General features: G+C 33.4%; 1 protein-coding gene across 3 annotated transcripts; it reads right to left on the reverse strand.

The window, feature by feature from the left end:
* Nucleotides 1-1,847: 1,847 nt before the first annotated feature.
* On the reverse strand, nt 1,848-11,835 carry LOC142504547 (putative pentatricopeptide repeat-containing protein At5g13230, mitochondrial). 3 transcript variants are annotated; one of them, XM_075617392.1, is made up of 4 exons: nt 11,283-11,835; nt 10,994-11,044; nt 7,980-8,059; nt 1,848-4,416 (listed from the first exon to the last, which is right to left on the reverse strand). In XM_075617392.1, the coding sequence occupies exon 4, from the start codon at nt 4,353-4,355 to the stop codon at nt 1,848-1,850; it is 2,508 nt and encodes an 835-aa protein (XP_075473507.1). In that variant the 5' UTR covers nt 4,356-4,416; nt 7,980-8,059; nt 10,994-11,044; nt 11,283-11,835. The 3 variants fall into 3 exon arrangements, with proteins under 3 accessions (XP_075473507.1, XP_075473509.1, XP_075473508.1); XM_075617394.1 differs by lacking the exon at nt 10,994-11,044; XM_075617393.1 differs by lacking the exon at nt 7,980-8,059.
* Nucleotides 11,836-22,851: the final 11,016 nt, after the last annotated feature.

The raw sequence follows: 22,851 nt of genomic DNA on the forward strand, positions 1-22,851 counted from the left end.
GTCAAATGTCAGTCCTGTTAAATTATGCAGACTTATAGTCAATATGTTGATGTATAGTCTCACAATATCAAATGCAACAGCGATAAAACTCTTATAACTTTGTATCTTAGTTTATAGAAGACTTGAAAAAAGGTGATGCATTTTGGTTATAACTTGCCATTACAAGTAAAATGTAAGTTCTGTGACTGCCTTAGCTCAGGTAAAACAAAGCTTAAAACAAGTGACAAGCAAGTCATTAGAATGCACTCATAAACACAAACATCATGCATTCCAACTTGGTTGAGTCTATGCTACACCGAAGAAACTGTTCACCAAGATAAACAAATGAAAATGAAAAAGGCAAACAGACCTGTTGCCATTCTGTGGTAAGAAGCAGTAATATCAAAGGCTTTACTTGCCATTTCTGCACTTGAATACATTCGGCATTGACCTAAAATAAAAACACAAAGAGACACATTTACTTCTCAATATTCAAACCTAACTGCACATACATTGGTGAATTTTCAACAAAGTCCCCATTGTCCCCGTAAACACGGGTAGGAGAGAAGGAAAAAAACGTACCATGATCAGAGAGGGTTCCCAAAGAAGAACCACTTGACTTTATTTCGTAAACTTGCAGCAAAAATTCATCATCCAATTCTGAGTTGTACACATCGGGTGCAACCACCATTGATTTGCTGTCACACAGTCAACCTCAATATCTGTAACATTTAACTTTTCCCAATCCACCAACACCAGAGGAAACAAATGAATGCTCCCACACCAAAACCAAAAAGCACGCATTCCAGTTCATTAACAAGTACAAAAAGGTAACAAAAAAATACACACACGCACTGGTACACCTGATTGTAGTGAATGTCGCGGCAGGAAACAATGTGGAGAAGTTGACGGCCGAAGCCGGCACAACCCATCAGCAAAATTGGCATCTTTTTCATCTTCTCTCGTGCTTTTCCATTCGTCGATTCTTCGATCAATTTAAGGCCATACGGTTCTATATATCAGATTCTGTCCGTATGCACTGGGTCTTGGCCCGAGCTCAATTCGCCCACTGAACCAGATAGTTATAGTTACAGTTACATTATTTCCATTACACACAAAGATAAACATGTCGGATAAAATTTTTAATTTATTATTAGAGAACGCCTTTTTTCACATAATAATTCATTGACCATTCAACCTGACTAAACAACAAGAGTATATATAATATATATACATTATCTTCACATGTGCATATTAAACTTCCATAGCTCTCATCGTATTTAATTAGAAATAAAATTCAGATTCACAAATGATACGAACAATGATAAAACATATAAAATAAGCAACACCACACCTCGAGGAACATCATTTTCAAGTGAGGCACAGACACATCACTTGGGGACTGATTTTCGATGAAAACGCTATAAAACAAATATACACCAATGAAGAAAATGTAGCAAAGTAAAAAAAGAGTAACAATATACTTTCAAACCAAACCAGATATCGCAGCTCGCTTTCTACCTCACATTTTCACCGCACCACTAGAGGACTGATATTTGACAACACTGCTACCAAACAAACACACACTAAAAAAACATAAAATACATTATTTATGAAGAAAACGTGGCAAAGCAAAAAAAGAGCAAAGTAGAATGCATCTATGAAGATAGTGCGTTGAAGCAAAAAAAGAGAAAAGTAAGATGAAAGAGAAATATATTTGCAAATCAAACATATATCACAGCATACTTTCTGGCTTGCATTTTCACCACCCAAAACAACAAAACCGCCCCTAACCAACCTCGTCAACAGCGGCAAGTTGATAAAGATTCCATCTAATTGAGCGTCAGTAATTTTCCGGTTGAGTTTTGTCACCAATAATCGTGGCAGGAGCAAATACCATCTTGAAAGTGATGGTATCGGTTTACATCTCTGATAACAATTTCTCTGTGCATAAACGATGATATAAACTTAAATGCTGCATGGCAATCGGCACATGTTCGTAGGTTCTTGATTATACGAATAGGGCTTCCTGGTGGCATTCTGGTAAGTGCAAAGGCTAAAGCTATCCTTTCGCTGTGTAGCCACAAGAGGCGGCCCTTTTCATCCTCTTCCACATCAAGTAAAATAACACCATTATCAGGAGCATAACCTTCTCTCTTGCTTCTAACATTCAACCATTCAAGCATTCCACGAATAAGTTTTATGTCTTCATGTGAATCATCTCCAACTGCAAAATAGTGTACTATTCCCTGGCTCTCAACCCAACTGAGTCCAGGTTCTTTCTTTATTCGCATCTTCTTCATGTTTATTCTTACGAGAGCAACATGATCCCATCTTTTTGCTGTGGCGTATATGTTTGACAGTAACACATAGCTTGATTCATCTTGCGGTTCCATCTCCAGCACACGATCCGCAGCTAATTTTCCAATCTCGACATTTTTGTGTGCAACACAAGCCCCCAGTAAAGCACGCCATACCATAACACTAGGTGCAGATGGAATTTCATCTATCATCTTTACAGCCTTCTCGAGGTGGCCTAATCGCCCCAATAATGATACCATACAGGTATAATGCTCCATGCATGGTTCAATACCATGGTCCTCTTGCATGGACGTAAAATAAATTTGGCCTTGATCTAACAATCCTGTATTGCTACATGCTGAAAGTACACCTACAAAGGTAAGTTGATTTGGTGTGAATCCTGATTCTAACATATCTTTGTAAACTTGTAGAGCCTCAGTACCTAGACCATGCATCGAGTATGATGATATCATAGAATTCCAAGAAACAATGTCCCTCTGACTCATATTATCGAAGATCGATTGAGCGTCTTTAATCCGCCCACACTTTGCATACATATCAATAAGAGCATTGCTCACAGAATCATCCCCATTATACAAGGTTTTAATAACCACTGAATGAATCTGACAGCCAGCAACCAGGGCAGCCAAGCTAGCGCATGCGCGAAGCAAGCTAGAATATGTTACTTCAGTTGCTACCACATGTTCTTCACACATATTCAAGAACATCTGGAAGGCCGCCTCTCCATTTCCTAGTTGGACATATCCAACAATCATTGTATTCCATGATACTTCGTTTTTGCCATTAAACTCCGAAAACAAATTCATCGAGGCCTCCATCTCTTCACATTTAGCATACACATCCATGAGGGCATTTGAAACATATACATTGGTATTAAGTCCATTTTTTACCACAAGACAGTGGATTTGTTTTCCGAATCCCAAGCTCTCATTACTAGCGCAAGCTTGGAGAACACTAGCTAGAGTGAACTGATTGGGGCAAACAAAGGCTTTCCTCATTTGAAGAAACAAATCCAAAGCTTCCTCACACCGGTCACACTGTGAGTGCCTAGCAATCATAAAACTCCATGGAACCACATTATCCTTGGGGATATCACGGAATACCTTTTGAGCATCGTCGATATTTCCGGACCCCGCATACAAGTCAAGCAATGAAACCCCCACATACTGATCCATATCATAACAAGTTTTTAAAATGCAACCATGAATGCTTTTACCAACACTATCTGCCCCAAGACCAAGACAAGCCTTGATAACACTCGCGAACGTGAAATTATTGGGTTGCAATCCATCCATCCTCATTTGGTTATATAGATCCAATGCATCCTCAAAACAATTGTTCTCAGCGTAACAAGCAACCATTCCAGTCCAAGACACCATATCCCTTCGAACAATTCCATTGAAGACTTCCTTAGCATTATCCACAAGGCCACAAATCGAATAAGCATCAATTAGCCCAGTTCCAACAAAGGCATCAGCATCATGACCAAGCTTATAAACACAAGCATGAATGCACCACCCAAGCTCTGGCAACTCCATACTCACAACTAACTTCAAAATAGTAGTGAACACAAATGTATTAAGCTTATGTCCCTCTTTGTGCAACCTAACGAACAATTTCACAGCCTTACCATACTCTTCAAACAATGAGAAACCCTGAATCAAAGTAACAAACGAAACCATATTTCTCTTCCACATTTCATCAAACAGCCTAACACCTTCCCGCAAAGATCCATCTTTGATGTAAAAATTAAGTAAAACATTGGAGGCAAACAAATCCAAACAGACACCCCTCTTCAGAATTTCGCAATGAACGAGTTTTCCTATCATGGGCTGCTCATTCTTTATGCAATGCTGGAGCATTCTAGAGTATACATGAGACACGGATTCTTGAATCGAGGATGACAATTTGTTGTTGCTCCATGGCTGTTGCTCCAAGGCAGCAAATGATGCGAAACCAAACTTCATACAGGAGATTAAAAAGTAATCCTCGGATTGTCTCGAAATTTGCGTCCATTTCTGCAATACTTTGTACCATCTTTGTCTGATGATCATACGTTCAAACTAAAATCTAACAAGCATGGAAGGCCAACTTTTCTGTCATTGTTGTATATACCTGTAACGTCGCACACAAATTCTTAGCGGTCTATTATTAAAGCATCAATTCAATGATTTGCGGCCCAAATTAAAGGAATTTTGGGGATTGGATAAGGACACTACTTAAAATAGGCTGGTCCACCATAGCACTCAAACCGAATCAAACAAAATCCAACAAATAGTTTCAATTGGTTTTGTTCATCACACTTTGTATTGTTTTAATGATTTCATTCAAAGTTTAAATTAAAAACTCAAATCAAATTGTCCCAAACCCAAAATTTGTTTGGTTCAAAGTTTAAATAAAAAAAATTATTACACCATAAAAATTTCTTTGTATTAGAAAATTTAGAAACGGAGTGTTATTTACACTCCAAAAAGTGTTAGTAACATTCCATCTTTTTTATTTAATTTATAATTACACAAATTTACCCAAACTAACTATCCTTATATTATAAAATTTGCTACTTTTAAGAAAAATTCAAATAAAATATTTCTATGTCAACTACTAAAATTTAATATTTTAAAAATTATCATAATTTTTTTATCATACCTAAATAAAACATAGAATAAAAAAATTTAATCTAAAAATGTGATAATTTTCATATTTTGTAAGTTTTATTATGAATACAAAATATTGGTAAAATAATAAAATATGTAAAATATTGAGATGTACAACGTTTTAATCCACTAAAATTTTATTAAAGCTTAGAAAACATACAAATTATATTAAAATTCAAGACAAAAAATAATATTTTTCTTTACTTTATATTATTTTTTTATAAAACATTTAATTAATCATCAAGTGATTAAAGATATTATATTTATAACATAAAGTTACTATTTTAACTCTATCAATTTCATGTAAATAAGTACTAAATATTTAAGATTAATTATATCTATTTTGTTTTAATGAAATAATAAATTTTATAATAATTTTTTGTTTTATAATTCCAATTTTTTAGTAGCCATACAATTTTATAAGATATTATGATTGATTTTAAGTTTTAAAATATTATGAAAAATAATAATATATGAGATAATGTATTAAAATATAACAACGAAAAATAAAAAAATTGATGTTAATTAAAATGAAAATAAAAGTAATAGTTTAACAAATTCAAATATTCACGCATTATCTCCTACAAATTAATATTCACTTTCTTTAAATTCAAATATTCACATAATTCGGTACGACTTTTGTGACACTAATTGATTTTTACGAAAATAACACTTACAGATTCAAATATTCACAAATTAGCTCCTTCAACTTACTATTCATTTTCTTTATCTATGTATCTATATATGTATAGGGGCTTAGAGTAATACTTTGGTGATACAATCAAAACAAAAGTACTCATTTTCTCAAACTATAAAATATTCTTTTTTATTTAAAAAAATATCATAAAAATATATTTTAGTGAATCTATCCTCATAAAATATCTTATTTTTATCTATACTTTTGAATTTATAATGATCATATCACGCATAACATAATAATTATCATAAAGGTCATTTTTCAAAATTTAGATTTTATTATATCTCTGGAATCTTTTACAAAAAAATTATTTAATATAATTTTTTTTATATATATGCATGTGATGCACTAGCATATATTAAAAATTTTAGGTGGTAAATAATTTTCATGTAAAAAAACTTGATATATTAAAATTACATTTTTATTAAATCTATGATTATGTTATTAGTGATATGATCATTTAGATTTAAATAAAATTTTATAAGGATATGATAGTTATAAATCAGACAAATTTATTAAATTAGATTTTTATTATATTTTTTATCAAATAAAAATGGAATTTTTTGTAATTTGAAAACGAATACTATGATCTCAAAGTTAGTTATTCGAAGTCCTTCAACCTCCATAATATATATATATATATACACACACACACACATATATACACTAGCGTCCAAAACATGTGATGCCTATGCATAATATATTTAATTTAATCATTGAAATATAATTTTATTAAATTGTATGAAAAATGTTAATTAAAATAATGGAATAAAGTATTAATAGAAAGGAAATTATGGGAAGTTTTCTAAAGTATGGAAGATTATAATATCGTCAACTAATGAATTTTTACACCTTTCTCGTTTTTAGAGTTAGTTTTGGAAGTCCACTTAAAAATAACAAATCTTTATAAGGTTCTCTTGCATTATTATTAAATAGTAAAAGTCGGCCTTTTGTGCTTGTTAGACTTGGAAGATTACTTTTTAATCCCCTCTCTGCAGCTTGGTTTAGCATTGTTGGCTGCCCTTGAGCAGCAACAAATTGTTTTAGTCCTCGATTCAAGAATCCGAGTCTCATGTATACGCTGCTAGAATGCTTTAGCATTGCATAAAGAACGAGCAACTCATGAGATGAAACTCATAATTGAAAAATTCTGAAAATGGGTTTTTGGATTTGTTTGAATCCAATGTTTTACTTATTTTTACGTCAAAGATGGATTTTTGCGGGATGTTGTTAGGCAATTGACGATAAAATTGATCTTTAGGTTGCACAAAAATAGTAATGAGCTTAATAAATTTGTGTTCACCACATTTTGAAGTTAGTTGCTAGCATGGAGTTGCCGAAGATGGATCGGTATGTGGCGGTTACATCACTTGACTTGTATGCAGAATCCGGAGATATCGAGGATTCTTAACAAGAATTTCGTTAGTTCCCTAAGGATAATGTAATTCTAATGAGTTTTATGATTATTAGGCACTCACAGTGTGATCGGCGTGATGAAGTTTTAGACTGTTTCTTCAAATGAAGAAAGTCTTTGTTTGTCCCAACCAGTTCACTCTAGTTAATGTCATTCAAGCTTGCGCCACTAATTGGAAGGGGTGAGCATTATATCGGTTAAACCGAATTAAGCGATCGAACCGAATTAAATCAGAAATTTGTTAACATAATTAACCATGTTATAACATAATTAAATTTTAAATTAGTTTCTTAAGATTTATTATAATTTATAATATTTTTAATGTTTTATATGTTCGTAGTTTTTGTTATTTTTATTTTTTTGCCTGTTGTGTTTTATTACGATAAAAATCTCAAATTTCAATTATTAATTTCGTATATTAGTTTTTAAGAAAATATCATTTCATTCAGTTACCGACTCAAATAAGCGATATTAATTTGATTTGGTTAAAATTCAGTTCGGTTCGGTTAGCCACAAAAAATTTTGGTTCAGTCGGTAACTGAATTAACCGAATGCTCACCCCTACTAATGAGAGCTTGTGATTCGGAAAACAAATATATTGCCTTGTAGTCAAGAATGGTCTTAATATCAATGTATTTGTTTCAAATGCTATCCTTGACGTGTATGTTAAATGTGGAGATTGTGGCCTCGATGAATTTGTTTTTAAAGTTTAGAAGCAAAAGCAAACTATCAGGGAATACAAAAATTTGTGTGTTTCAAAAAGCTTCTTGTGGATTGTATTCTTGCAGTTTAAGCACATTCGCTCTCAACATCTCCAACTCAATTCCAAAGACGCACACAAAAAATAAATAGAAAGAATGGAAAACAATCAAAAGGGTAAAAAACTTAACAGAATAAAGGGAAAAAATCGAACCTTGAAAAATTGACAGGTTCGAAGCGGGATCGAACTCGGTCCAATCTATGAAAGGTGAGCGTGTGGTTTCTTTTGAGATTCTGGAGAAACATAAAAGTGTGGGTTTAAATCGGAAGACAAAACTCACATAATGAAAAACTTAGATCCAAACCATAAAGTAGTGAAACGCGTATCAAAGATCACTCGAATAATAAATAACAATCTAAATGGAAATACCTCAAAAATAAAAAAAATATCAAAACCATTTCTAAAGATAAATAAACTCGAAATATTCCAACCAGATATGAACATAAGGCAAGAAGTATGACACAACACATTGATTAATTTTTCAAAAAAAAAAAAGCAAAATTAAAAAACATCAAAATTCTAAAATAAGTCCAACCAATTTTGAGCCCTGGTCACTCTAATTACATTTAATTAACATGTAATTAAGATTTATTATTAGCCAAATCAGCAGATACTGATTTAATTAGACTTCGTGCCTAGAAAAATTTTGGCAATGACCACCGTAAGTTGGACATACCTGGAAACACATACAACAATTTCATAGTAAGAATATTCAAATTTAAAATCCAACAACATAAAAAAACACTTACAGACATATTGGTCAAGACTAAACGGATAAAAACCACAAACAGAGCGCAATTGCTTAAACACACCAACACACAGTCCAAATAACAATAAATATACTCTAGGAGAAACAAAAAAATTGTGAGGCCCGGTTACTTTATTTACATTTAATTAACATGTAATTAAAGAACTTATAAACGAAGGCAACAGAAAAGCGATTTAAAATAAAATTTGGGTTTAGAAAAATATCGGCATGACCTCTCCGTAAGTTGGGCGTGCCCGAAAAAATAGACAACAGTTTTAATAATTAAAAATACTCAAGTTTAAATTCAAGAACACAAATAAAAACCTACAGCCGCACTGGCCACGACTAAACAAATAAAGTCATATGCAGAGCGCACTAGCTCAGACACACTAAAACAAAGTCCAAACAATGGGGAAAAAACTCCAAAATACAATACAATTACAAGGAACATCTCCCCGGTATTGAAAGTGGACGGGTTCAAGGTATATTTTTGACAACCCAAGTTTATGACGAACTAGTTGGCACTGTATTGTTGAATATTTTGGGAATTTTAGAACGAATTCCAGAATATATATTATAGGACCGAGCGCTTGCCGCTTTACCAAAAGCTATAGCCGGTGGTAATGGTGCAAGTTGCAACTCAAATTTTTTAAACCGCACAGCAGCTCAAGCACCACGGTTCGATCGCTTTACTAAGCAGGGACAATTATTGCACCCAACAATCTCCCTCCCAATAATTGCACTCCTTGCAATCAATGAGAATCGAACCCGTGACCTTGGCTCTGATATCAATTGTAGGACCGAGAACTTGCTGCTTTACCAAAAGTTATAGCTGGTGGTAATGGTGCAATTCAAATCTTTTAAACTGCCACAGCAGCTCAAGCACCACGGTTCGATCGCTCTACCAAGCAAGGACAATTATTGCACCCAACATATATACATCATTTAGTTGGATTTTTGTGAAAATAATTTAAGTTTAAATTTAAGAAATATTAGTTGAATTATTTGAGTTATTGATGTTGGGTTATATATTTAAATCGGCTTTGTGAATTATTTAAATATATAGGCCGAGGATTCGAAGTTGGAAGTTCAAGTTGACTTGTGATTGTTTATAACTTTATGTTGTAGTTCAAGTCGGTATATGTATATTATAGTTCGGTATACGTATATCTAAAGATAAATTAAAATATTAATTATTTTTAAATTGAATGAAAGATTATAGTTATAACATATAAGTGGTAAATAATAAATTTAATGGAATATGAAAGAAGAGATATTTTTGTCCATATACTAAAATGACGAAAGTAATTACTTTAAGGGCTGGTGCATTGTTATACAGTCTATTAAAACGACCAAGGTAGTTACTCTAAAGGGCTGATGCATTATTATATAATAATATAAATAATATATGGGAGACTCTAAATCTAACAAAATGTCAACAAACTGCCAACTCACTGGCCTCCACTAGCAGAAGCTCTACCTTGAGGATCCGAAACACTTGAATGGCATGCCATGGTGCCCAAAAAGCCGCTACGCAGCCCCCAAGAAAGGGGTCAGTCTCTTGTATAGAACAACGAAACAACGACGACAATAAACTTAAATCATGCATACACATAAATATATATGCAATAAGCAATACATGAAACTGAGCTCAATACGAATAAGGTAAACAAGCGCCAATAAAAGGTACGATAGCAATAGGAACAATGCTAAAACAACACACAAGATAATCACATTGTCATACAGCTAAAACGACTATGTCTAAGTATGTGAGGTATGTCAGGCGTGCAACCAAACGAGCAGTCGGACAGTCAACAACGTACAACTCGATGTCGCTAAAACAACACACAAGATAATCACATTGTCATACAGCTAAAACAACTATGTCTAAGTATGTGAGGTATGTCAGGCGTGCAACCAAACTAGCAGTCAGACAGTCAACAACGTACAACTCGATGTCGCGACATCGAAATAGATATGATAACTAGCAGTCAGGGCTCAGCCTCGTACCATCGACAAAGTACAATAGGATGTCACGAAATCGAAATAGATATGATATCACAATCCCGAAAGTATATCACAGACAAGACTTTCAAAAATACTCGATCATATCTCCGGCCTCGGCTTCTTTTAACAACCACAAGAGTCACACCCTGGTCCTAGGAAAGTACAACACGTGCCAAAAGTACAATAAAACATGAATCGGCTGGCAATGATAGGGCTCGAGATGCGATGTCATATGTAGCATCCCTTATTCTAAATGTCATGTAATATGCCAAATAAATGAACATATAAACAACGATACATTTAATATTACATAACTCATGTAAATCACATAACCGGATATACAACATAATTATGCATAAAACATAATTTATGGTTATTGTCCTATGTTAACTCGTTACTCGTTGTAACATACCTATACCAACTCGATGACGGTCAACGAACAATCAACGTGAACTTCCAAGGCCTGTAATTAAATTATTACAATTACAAGTTACAAGTGATTCAATATATAACTCATTATTATTGTAATAATTCAACTAAAATTCCCAAATTATCAAATTTAAACTATTTTCCCAGACAATCATATTTTTTATAATCCTAAGCTCGAATATTTGCAACATTATTCACAACTATCGAATATATACCAAAAAATATATTGCTCTAAGTAGTTCGACAATAATTTAGTTTCGTCAAAAATATACCTCAACTCGTCCAACTCCGGATCCTACAACAAATAATCCGACGATAAATCAACATAGTGGGATAAATGCGATGATCGATTTAAATCCGAAAGTTAAACTTTCTGAATCCTGGCAGCCTTCGAACTCGCGAAACAAGCTGGAAATCGAGCTACAAAGTTCTCAAAATCGAGGCTAGACTCGAGCTGGGACAGGAACAAGCCAGCTGGTTCGACCTGGAAGCTTTGGGCTTGGCTCTAATAACAATATAAGCTTCGAAACCAAGCGCTATTAAAACCACAAAAAATCCGGAAATCGGACCGGAAATGCCTTAAGAATCGAAGAAGAAGAGCGCGCAGCTTGGTCGCGATATCAGAATTTCAAGTCGCACAAATCGGGCTCGAGATACAATTGCTTAGATCGAGGCTACAGATTATGGGTAACAAACCTAGGTGGTCGTAGACCACTCTCCAGCTACCTCTAGGCGGCAGTGGCGACGGGATTGAAGAGGGTTAGGGTTTGAATATTTTTTATACTTCTGGTTATCTTTGCTGAAACATGTCATACAGGTCTTAGATTTTCGATATTTCTCTGCATAGTTTTTTAAAATATTTTTGATTTATTTGTCATAAATAATTAGATTTTCAATATTTATTGCATAGTTTTAAAAAATATTTTTGATTTATTTGTCATAAATAATTATTTTATTTTCATAATTATTTTTAATAATTATATCAAATTAACACAAATTAACAAATAATTAATGAGATTTATTATTCAGAAATTTATTGAATGATTTTTTGAATGTTAGATTATTTTTTTTATCGAGTTTTATTGACATTTATAGAATCTTATAGAGTTGTGAAAAAATTTCATGAATTTTTATATATTTTTTGTAAGATTTTTATAGACATTTTTAAATTTTCATAAAATCTTATAGATTTTGTAAGTTAATAATATATTAATTTTTATAGATTTTTTTTTTTGAACTAGTAATTATTATACGTAATAAATTTATCAGTTTAAAATAATTTTTTTATTTATTAGTGTGAATAAATTTTAGTTATTTGAAAGTTAAAATTGGTTTAATTTATCAAAAAAGATGAACGAGTCACTTTTTTAATCAATCAAAACTTTTTTTTAATGATATACAATAATCGTCATTGAATTCTCCACGCTATCAGATAATCGATCGAAGCCAACATATACATAAACTTGTTCTGATAAGGATGGTCAAGCTTCTTTAGCTGGTTCAACTGAAAATTCATCAGAACGACCGTCATTGCAAAGAAAACTGTGTAATCCAGCACAAACCAATACAAGCTCGGCTTGTGTTGTATATGGAAATTGATGAGCTATTTTGAATATATTGAATTGTGCTTTAAATATATCAAATATCATCTCAATGAAATTATTCAAGGAAGTATGACGAAGATTGAAAAACTTTTTTGCATTTTCAGGGTGACGACTTTGGCCAGTGAATTCTTGGAGATGATAACGCACACCTCGAAATAGAGCCAAGAATTGACGTCGATTCGGATATCCACTAAAAAATATTTACCTATCAAACCATATTTGTAAAATAAAATGACCAATAATAAATAGCATATATAATCTTAAAAAATTAAAAATTTAAAATATATATAAATAAGGAACATATAGAATACATACTGGCACTTTAATCTCGTTACTGCTTGATAAAGAATCCGTCATAACATTTGAATCATGGGCAGATCTCTCCCACCCACATAACACATGTATAAATTATAAATTGAAGTTTCAAGCTGCCTAAAATATTTTATGAAATCACTCCATGAAAATTATGAAAAATATTTGTAACATGTCCAGGAACCATTGCTGGAATATGTCTGCCATATATAGCTTCAATGCAATCTTACATAATAACATAACAATATCAATAATAATAACAAAAAAAAATAATAATAGTAATAGTAATAAAAATATTAAAAAGAATTACTTACTTTAAAGTAATGAAAAATCTTAAACCATCCTTTATTTTTTGAGTAGGTTTCTTGTGAGACGATCTCACGAATTTTTATCTGTGAGACGGGTCAACCCTACCGATATTTACAATAAAAAGTAATATTCTTAGCATAAAAGTAATGTTTTTTCATGGATGACCCAAAAAAGAGATCTGCCCACAAAATACGACCCGTGAGACGGTCTCACACAAGTTTTTGTCTTATTCTTTTTGGCACTGCACATATGCAGATATAGGTTTCACCATCATATCTGCTGCAATATTATTTAATTCTTTCAACACCTTGTTGAATTTTTTGCTACTATTATATTGTAATCGATCAAATGTTTTACATCAAAGAGCATCGAGTATTCTGACCAACAATGATAAAAAATATGAAAAGAATTTCTTCAATACAAATGTACATTGCATCTTGTAAGGGAGTTTTTCTCTAAAGATATTGCATAATTTTAAAATACATTGAGGGTACATTTTATAAATTTCTCGAAAGTGTGTTAGATCATCTTTTAATATTTTGTGAATATAATCGTATCCACTAGAAGTTATTGATCGTCTACTTAAGGGACGATGAGCATGTTCGTGACTCATATTAGTTATATGCTCAATCAACACACAGAGGATCTTAAAAAATTCCATCAATAAAAACTTAATGATTTCGTGTACTTCTTCTTCAAATTTTTCTTCCTCCATTTGTTCTTCTTCTTCACCCAAATAGATATTTGACATTTAAATGAATGACCTGCTATCAAACAAAAAATTTAAAATAAAAATATCCACTAATTTATGAAAAATCATTCCACTTGTAACCAAAACAAGATGTAATTAATAAACAATTCGATTAGAAATAATCCAAAAGTCAAGATTTCATTGCTAGTTCAATTATTAGAAAACAATTCGAATAAAATTTCAACATCATAAAAAAATTATTATCACTCCCTTAAACTTCACTCATTCCTTCAGTTTATAAGTTTATCAATCCTGAACGATCTTCAATTGTCATTTTCAAGAAATTGAACTTCTTTGATCAGGTTTTAAGCAAATTGAGCACTTTGTTTCGAATACGATCATCCAAGTTTGGGACCTCCTTGATAACATCCCAACAACCTTCACCTCTATTCTCTATTGATTATATTTTAAAATCCATCTTCTCAAGAGTGAGTGAGAGCCTATACATACCATTTTGGTTAGTATTATTGAATGTACTTGATTTTGCTTCAAGTTCATTCATATCTCGTTTTTTATTGGCTGGAAGAACCTATGAACTTATGGTTGAGAAGGTAATGGTGGAGCATAGTCCTCAGAAAATGGAGGTTGATATGAAGATTGTTGCATATTACTCTGCAAGAATTCACCAGTATTTTAATCAAACACGTAATCATCTAACAAATTAGCACTCATGTTTCATTCCACCTCTGATGGTATCGCATCGGTGTCATTTCCTAGTCCAATTGAGTATTTACCTCTAGCAGTTCCATTCCCAACTGCTATTCTCAAATCTTCATAATCCTTAGAAGTGTCTATTTGGTAGTGTTCATGTTTCGGGTGAGACTGACAAAGAAAAAAACTATGTTGAAATTAGTTATAATTCTAATTTTAAATATAAATTTTATTATTTTAATTTTAACTAGAAAAATTTCACCTTAAAATAATTCTCCCATATTTCTTCAGGAGCCGTTGAAACGTCCACTACTCGATTTTCTTTAAAATACATTAGAATTTTTTTTTCTTAATTCCCTACTCTTTGTCGAAATACATAAATACATGTATAAAACATTTTGACACTATTTTAAAATAAAACATACCAAGTATATTTGAAAATTTAAAAGGAAGTAATTTGAAACATAAATTCGCAAATCTTTTCCAAACCTAACTTACTAATATTTCAAAATCAACCTAACTCTAACATCCTCTCAAACCCACTCGAAAGCATCATAATAGTCGTGAAAATCTTTAACGTAAACTTAAACGTAAATCATAATCAATAATTATAAACGTAATGCGGAAAATCTAGCACTGGTCCTCGGGTTGTGTTCACCTTCAGCCCACCAAGATCAACCATCCAAACTTTCATCATCATTAATATCATGTTCACCTGCATTCATCAGATCTAGTGAGTCTAATGACTCAGCAAACCATAATCTTTATAACAAGTAATACACATACAACCACATACAATAGTCAAAATACTTTACGTAAAATAACTTTTCATAAACATGCATAGGCATAAACATTTTTCCTTTCATCATTTCATAGCATATATCATTTCATCATAAACATATACATTTTCCTTTTATTGAATTCAAATCGTTAATTGCGACTTTCGTTTCACCATAAGGTCGATGGATCCATCTACATGTAACAACAGTACTGGATGGCGGGGACATCAACGACACTCTCACCGTCAACTGAGCCTTGGCCTATTATCATCATATGGAAATACGATCGTCGGCTTCCCTCTGGGGCCTTCTGCCATAGACGAGCTCCTTCTGGGGCCTTCTCCCATAAATGAGCTCTCTCTAGGGTCTTCCCCCGTAAATGGACTCCCTCTAAGGCCTTTTCACTCACGATATCCCCATTCATATCATCGTAATATTCACAATTACTTCACCTCCTCCACGTTTCATATTTTCATCCCTTATAAAAATCATGCATATAAATATCATTTTTCTTTTAAACAAAGCATGCAACATATCGTTTAGCTTTAACATTTTATCATAAAATTCCTTAAACATTGAAAATAAGCATTTCATCATATATTACAGCATTGGGGACACTGCCATGATGCCTACCCATTTTTCAGTGTGAAATGACCGTTTTATCCTTAGACGTAAAATTTCTCGATTTTGACTTTTTATTACTTTCATTGACTCTAGACCATCCTAAATAATTATTTAAGTTTAAAGTAAATTTCTCATATTTTTATTTAGCTTAAATTCGAGGCTTACTATTTATTTCCTAATTATTAATTCATAGAGCGTTTAATTCCCGAATTAATTCAAACTTTAATATTAAATTCTTAAATTTTAAACATAGACTTTTTATTGCCTAAAATACCCTTGCGAGCCATGAGCCACTCACGTGGACCCACGTTTCAACCCTTTAGATTTTTAAACCAATTAATCGAACCATTCCTAGCCACCCTCGAACCAACTTGTGTTTTATTTGAGCCGAGCCCGAGCCACCCCGAGCCAGCCCTTGCCCAACCCATCTAGGAACCCTCCTGAACCCCTTGGACTCGACCTAACTTGGTGCAGTCCAGTGCACGATGCACAGGAACCGCGCGAACCTAGAAGCAAATCCTAGGACTCTTCGTAAATTGGCTAGGACCCTCACCCTCGAGCCACCACCGAGCCCTCACTCTCTGGACCCTCATAGGACCATGTCAAACCTAGACCAGACCGCTGCCCAAGCCGCGATCCCCCCGCACATGGCTGTCACCCTCGGTTTGCTTGGGAAGAGTCCTAGCTCGCTTGGTCTCTTCCCTAGCCATTGTGCTTGAGTCCTAGCGTGGCTAGGACTCTCCCACACACCCAACCACGTCCATGCCCAGCCCTGGTCAAGCCCTGGCCGAGCCATGCAATGGTTTCCCCTCTAACCGAACCCTTGTGCCATCAAGCAATAATTTTTGTTCCAGCTTGGTTCCTAGCATGTGCAGCCTTAACCGGTAAAAACATCCCTCTATGATCCTTTAACATAGCATCCCCTTTCACGCTAATATATATCAAGTTTTGGAACAAGAATCATGAATTACTCACCTGTCTATGCATAAAAACGAAAATATTAATAAGAAAATCATGTTTTTCATGAAAACATAATTCAAAATAATAATATGGTGTGATAGATGATGAAAAGATAGTTAAGGCATGTCCTTGCGTATATTACACATGAAAATACATTGAGATGCGAAGAACGACGACGAACAGGGGACCCTTGCTGAATTCCTTCGAAAACTGTGGCTTTTCCTTTGCTGAAATTACGTATGTGTGTGTGTTTTGAGGGGAGTGGAGAGTTTGTGTGTGTGATGTGTGTGAGGCGTGAGTTTTGAATGGTTTGGGGTACGGTTTGTAGGCTCTTTATTGATAAATAAACATGTGTGCAAGATAGGGCTCATTACTCTAACATAATAGGCCCAATAAGCCCATTATTGCATATTTAAAATATTTCGTTTAGGAAAGTTCGTGAAAATATTAGCCGAGTTCTCGAAAAGTTCATATTTTAGTCGAAAATCGAATACCATTAAAAATTACATCTCGGCATATAAAATAATCTAATAACTCCTTATTCTTAAAAATATCATAAAACATCAACCTTATTTTAAATAATTAAAAACAATTATTTAATAAAAATATTTTCTATTTTTCAGTTATCTGTCTCCGTACCTCGATCGCAACTCGAACAATATTTAAAAATAAAGTTTTATGCATTCATGTAAAAAGTACATCCTAACCATATAAACATATCAAACATAATTAATTTAAGCAATTAAAATCTTTTAATTAGTTATTTTCTATTTTTCCTAAATTCGCATGCAGTTGGATTACGTCGTCTTATTTTTGGACCTTACAGCCGTGAATTTCTTCGTCTTAGGATCTCATCCAAAACCGAAGTTATGACGTATAAGCATACAATAGTTGGCGAACCTCTGTTTGAACCATTTTAAACGACTTTGATATTATGTGAAAGTCTTCACTTATCCTTTAGAGTGGGAAGTATTTTTTGTTTCTACGATATTTTGTTAAGGCAAAAACTTGTGTGAAACGGTCTCACGGGTCGTATTTTGTGAGACGGATATCTTATTTGGGTCATCAATGAAAAGTATTACTTTTTATGCTAAGAGTATTACTTTTATTATGAATATCGGTAGAGTTGACCCGTCTCACAGATAAAGATTCGTGAGATCGTCTCACAAGAGACATACTCTTTTGTTAAATACTTCACTCCTATCACGTCATCCTTGTGTGGTAGCCTCGACCTTGAATTTTAAGTATTTATTGCTTTCTTCAGTCGTCAATATATTATATTTAGCTTGTGAATCATCCATTGATAGTATCACTTAAATTAAATATGATAGAAAATAAATATATAAACATGCATATAAATTTTACTAAATATTAACAAAAAGAAGTAAAAATATCTCAAGTAGAAAGATAATCCCTATAAATGAAACTAGTGAGTGACAAAGCATGATAGAAATTTTCGAACAAGATGAATAGATAAACTTATTTTCAAACCTTCGAGTACCAACTTTTTTACATATACACTCACAAAAATATATAGTTGGAAATTCACATTTTAATCCCACCATGCCTTCTAAAATATTTCACATTGTAACAGAATTAAAGCATAAATACCCTTGCGATTTTGGTTAGTATTATTGAATGTACTTGATTTTGCTTCAAGTTCATTCATATCTCGTTTTTTATTGGCTGGAAGAACCTATGAACTTATGGTTGAGAAGGTAATGGTGGAGCATAGTCCTCAGAAAATGGAGGTTGATATGAAGATTGTTGCATATTACTCTGCAAGAATTCACCAGTATTTTAATCAAACACGTAATCATCTAACAAATTAGCACTCATGTTTCATTCCACCTCTGATGGTATCGCATCGGTGTCATTTCCTAGTCCAATTGAGTATTTACCTCTAGCAGTTCCATTCCCAACTGCTATTCTCAAATCTTCATAATCCTTAGAAGTGTCTATTTGGTAGTGTTCATGTTTCGGGTGAGACTGACAAAGAAAAAAACTATGTTGAAATTAGTTATAATTCTAATTTTAAATATAAATTTTATTATTTTAATTTTAACTAGAAAAATTTCACCTTAAAATAATTCTCCCATATTTCTTCAGGAGCCGTTGAAACGTCCACTACTCGATTTTCTTTAAAATACATTAGAATTTTTTTTTCTTAATTCCCTACTCTTTGTCGAAATACATAAATACATGTATAAAACATTTTGACACTATTTTAAAATAAAACATACCAAGTATATTTGAAAATTTAAAAGGAAGTAATTTGAAACATAAATTCGCAAATCTTTTCCAAACCTAACTTACTAATATTTCAAAATCAACCTAACTCTAACATCCTCTCAAACCCACTCGAAAGCATCATAATAGTCGTGAAAATCTTTAACGTAAACTTAAACGTAAATCATAATCAATAATTATAAACGTAATGCGGAAAATCTAGCACTGGTCCTCGGGTTGTGTTCACCTTCAGCCCACCAAGATCAACCATCCAAACTTTCATCATCATTAATATCATGTTCACCTGCATTCATCAGATCTAGTGAGTCTAATGACTCAGCAAACCATAATCTTTATAACAAGTAATACACATACAACCACATACAATAGTCAAAATACTTTACGTAAAATAACTTTTCATAAACATGCATAGGCATAAACATTTTTCCTTTCATCATTTCATAGCATATATCATTTCATCATAAACATATACATTTTCCTTTTATTGAATTCAAATCGTTAATTGCGACTTTCGTTTCACCATAAGGTCGATGGATCCATCTACATGTAACAACAGTACTGGATGGCGGGGACATCAACGACACTCTCACCGTCAACTGAGCCTTGGCCTATTATCATCATATGGAAATACGATCGTCGGCTTCCCTCTGGGGCCTTCTGCCATAGACGAGCTCCTTCTGGGGCCTTCTCCCATAAATGAGCTCTCTCTAGGGTCTTCCCCCGTAAATGGACTCCCTCTAAGGCCTTTTCACTCACGATATCCCCATTCATATCATCGTAATATTCACAATTACTTCACCTCCTCCACGTTTCATATTTTCATCCCTTATAAAAATCATGCATATAAATATCATTTTTCTTTTAAACAAAGCATGCAACATATCGTTTAGCTTTAACATTTTATCATAAAATTCCTTAAACATTGAAAATAAGCATTTCATCATATATTACAGCATTGGGGACACTGCCATGATGCCTACCCATTTTTCAGTGTGAAATGACCGTTTTATCCTTAGACGTAAAATTTCTCGATTTTGACTTTTTATTACTTTCATTGACTCTAGACCATCCTAAATAATTATTTAAGTTTAAAGTAAATTTCTCATATTTTTATTTAGCTTAAATTCGAGGCTTACTATTTATTTCCTAATTATTAATTCATAGAGCGTTTAATTCCCGAATTAATTCAAACTTTAATATTAAATTCTTAAATTTTAAACATAGACTTTTTATTGCCTAAAATACCCTTGCGAGCCATGAGCCACTCACGTGGACCCACGTTTCAACCCTTTAGATTTTTAAACCAATTAATCGAACCATTCCTAGCCACCCTCGAACCAACTTGTGTTTTATTTGAGCCGAGCCCGAGCCACCCCGAGCCAGCCCTTGCCCAACCCATCTAGGAACCCTCCTGAACCCCTTGGACTCGACCTAACTTGGTGCAGTCCAGTGCACGATGCACAGGAACCGCGCGAACCTAGAAGCAAATCCTAGGACTCTTCGTAAATTGGCTAGGACCCTCACCCTCGAGCCACCACCGAGCCCTCACTCTCTGGACCCTCATAGGACCATGTCAAACCTAGACCAGACCGCTGCCCAAGCCGCGATCCCCCCGCACATGGCTGTCACCCTCGGTTTGCTTGGGAAGAGTCCTAGCTCGCTTGGTCTCTTCCCTAGCCATTGTGCTTGAGTCCTAGCGTGGCTAGGACTCTCCCACACACCCAACCACGTCCATGCCCAGCCCTGGTCAAGCCCTGGCCGAGCCATGCAATGGTTTCCCCTCTAACCGAACCCTTGTGCCATCAAGCAATAATTTTTGTTCCAGCTTGGTTCCTAGCATGTGCAGCCTTAACCGGTAAAAACATCCCTCTATGATCCTTTAACATAGCATCCCCTTTCACGCTAATATATATCAAGTTTTGGAACAAGAATCATGAATTACTCACCTGTCTATGCATAAAAACGAAAATATTAATAAGAAAATCATGTTTTTCATGAAAACATAATTCAAAATAATAATATGGTGTGATAGATGATGAAAAGATAGTTAAGGCATGTCCTTGCGTATATTACACATGAAAATACATTGAGATGCGAAGAACGACGACGAACAGGGGACCCTTGCTGAATTCCTTCGAAAACTGTGGCTTTTCCTTTGCTGAAATTACGTATGTGTGTGTGTTTTGAGGGGAGTGGAGAGTTTGTGTGTGTGATGTGTGTGAGGCGTGAGTTTTGAATGGTTTGGGGTACGGTTTGTAGGCTCTTTATTGATAAATAAACATGTGTGCAAGATAGGGCTCATTACTCTAACATAATAGGCCCAATAAGCCCATTATTGCATATTTAAAATATTTCGTTTAGGAAAGTTCGTGAAAATATTAGCCGAGTTCTCGAAAAGTTCATATTTTAGTCGAAAATCGAATACCATTAAAAATTACATCTCGGCATATAAAATAATCTAATAACTCCTTATTCTTAAAAATATCATAAAACATCAACCTTATTTTAAATAATTAAAAACAATTATTTAATAAAAATATTTTCTATTTTTCAGTTATCTGTCTCCGTACCTCGATCGCAACTCGAACAATATTTAAAAATAAAGTTTTATGCATTCATGTAAAAAGTACATCCTAACCATATAAACATATCAAACATAATTAATTTAAGCAATTAAAATCTTTTAATTAGTTATTTTCTATTTTTCCTAAATTCGCATGCAGTTGGATTACGTCGTCTTATTTTTGGACCTTACAGCCGTGAATTTCTTCGTCTTAGGATCTCATCCAAAACCGAAGTTATGACGTATAAGCATACAATAGTTGGCGAACCTCTGTTTGAACCATTTTAAACGACTTTGATATTATGTGAAAGTCTTCACTTATCCTTTAGAGTGGGAAGTATTTTTTGTTTCTACGATATTTTGTTAAGGCAAAAACTTGTGTGAAACGGTCTCACGGGTCGTATTTTGTGAGACGGATATCTTATTTGGGTCATCAATGAAAAGTATTACTTTTTATGCTAAGAGTATTACTTTTATTATGAATATCGGTAGAGTTGACCCGTCTCACAGATAAAGATTCGTGAGATCGTCTCACAAGAGACATACTCTTTTGTTAAATACTTCACTCCTATCACGTCATCCTTGTGTGGTAGCCTCGACCTTGAATTTTAAGTATTTATTGCTTTCTTCAGTCGTCAATATATTATATTTAGCTTGTGAATCATCCATTGATAGTATCACTTAAATTAAATATGATAGAAAATAAATATATAAACATGCATATAAATTTTACTAAATATTAACAAAAAGAAGTAAAAATATCTCAAGTAGAAAGATAATCCCTATAAATGAAACTAGTGAGTGACAAAGCATGATAGAAATTTTCGAACAAGATGAATAGATAAACTTATTTTCAAACCTTCGAGTACCAACTTTTTTACATATACACTCACAAAAATATATAGTTGGAAATTCACATTTTAATCCCACCATGCCTTCTAAAATATTTCACATTGTAACAGAATTAAAGCATAAATGTTTTTGCATTGATTATCATTTCCAAGCTAACAATTATCACATAAAATTCAATGTCTTTAC

Source organism: Primulina tabacum, chromosome 9 (genome assembly GCF_025594145.1).
Source record: "Primulina tabacum isolate GXHZ01 chromosome 9, ASM2559414v2, whole genome shotgun sequence".
NCBI classification, from domain to species: domain Eukaryota; kingdom Viridiplantae; phylum Streptophyta; class Magnoliopsida; order Lamiales; family Gesneriaceae; genus Primulina; species Primulina tabacum.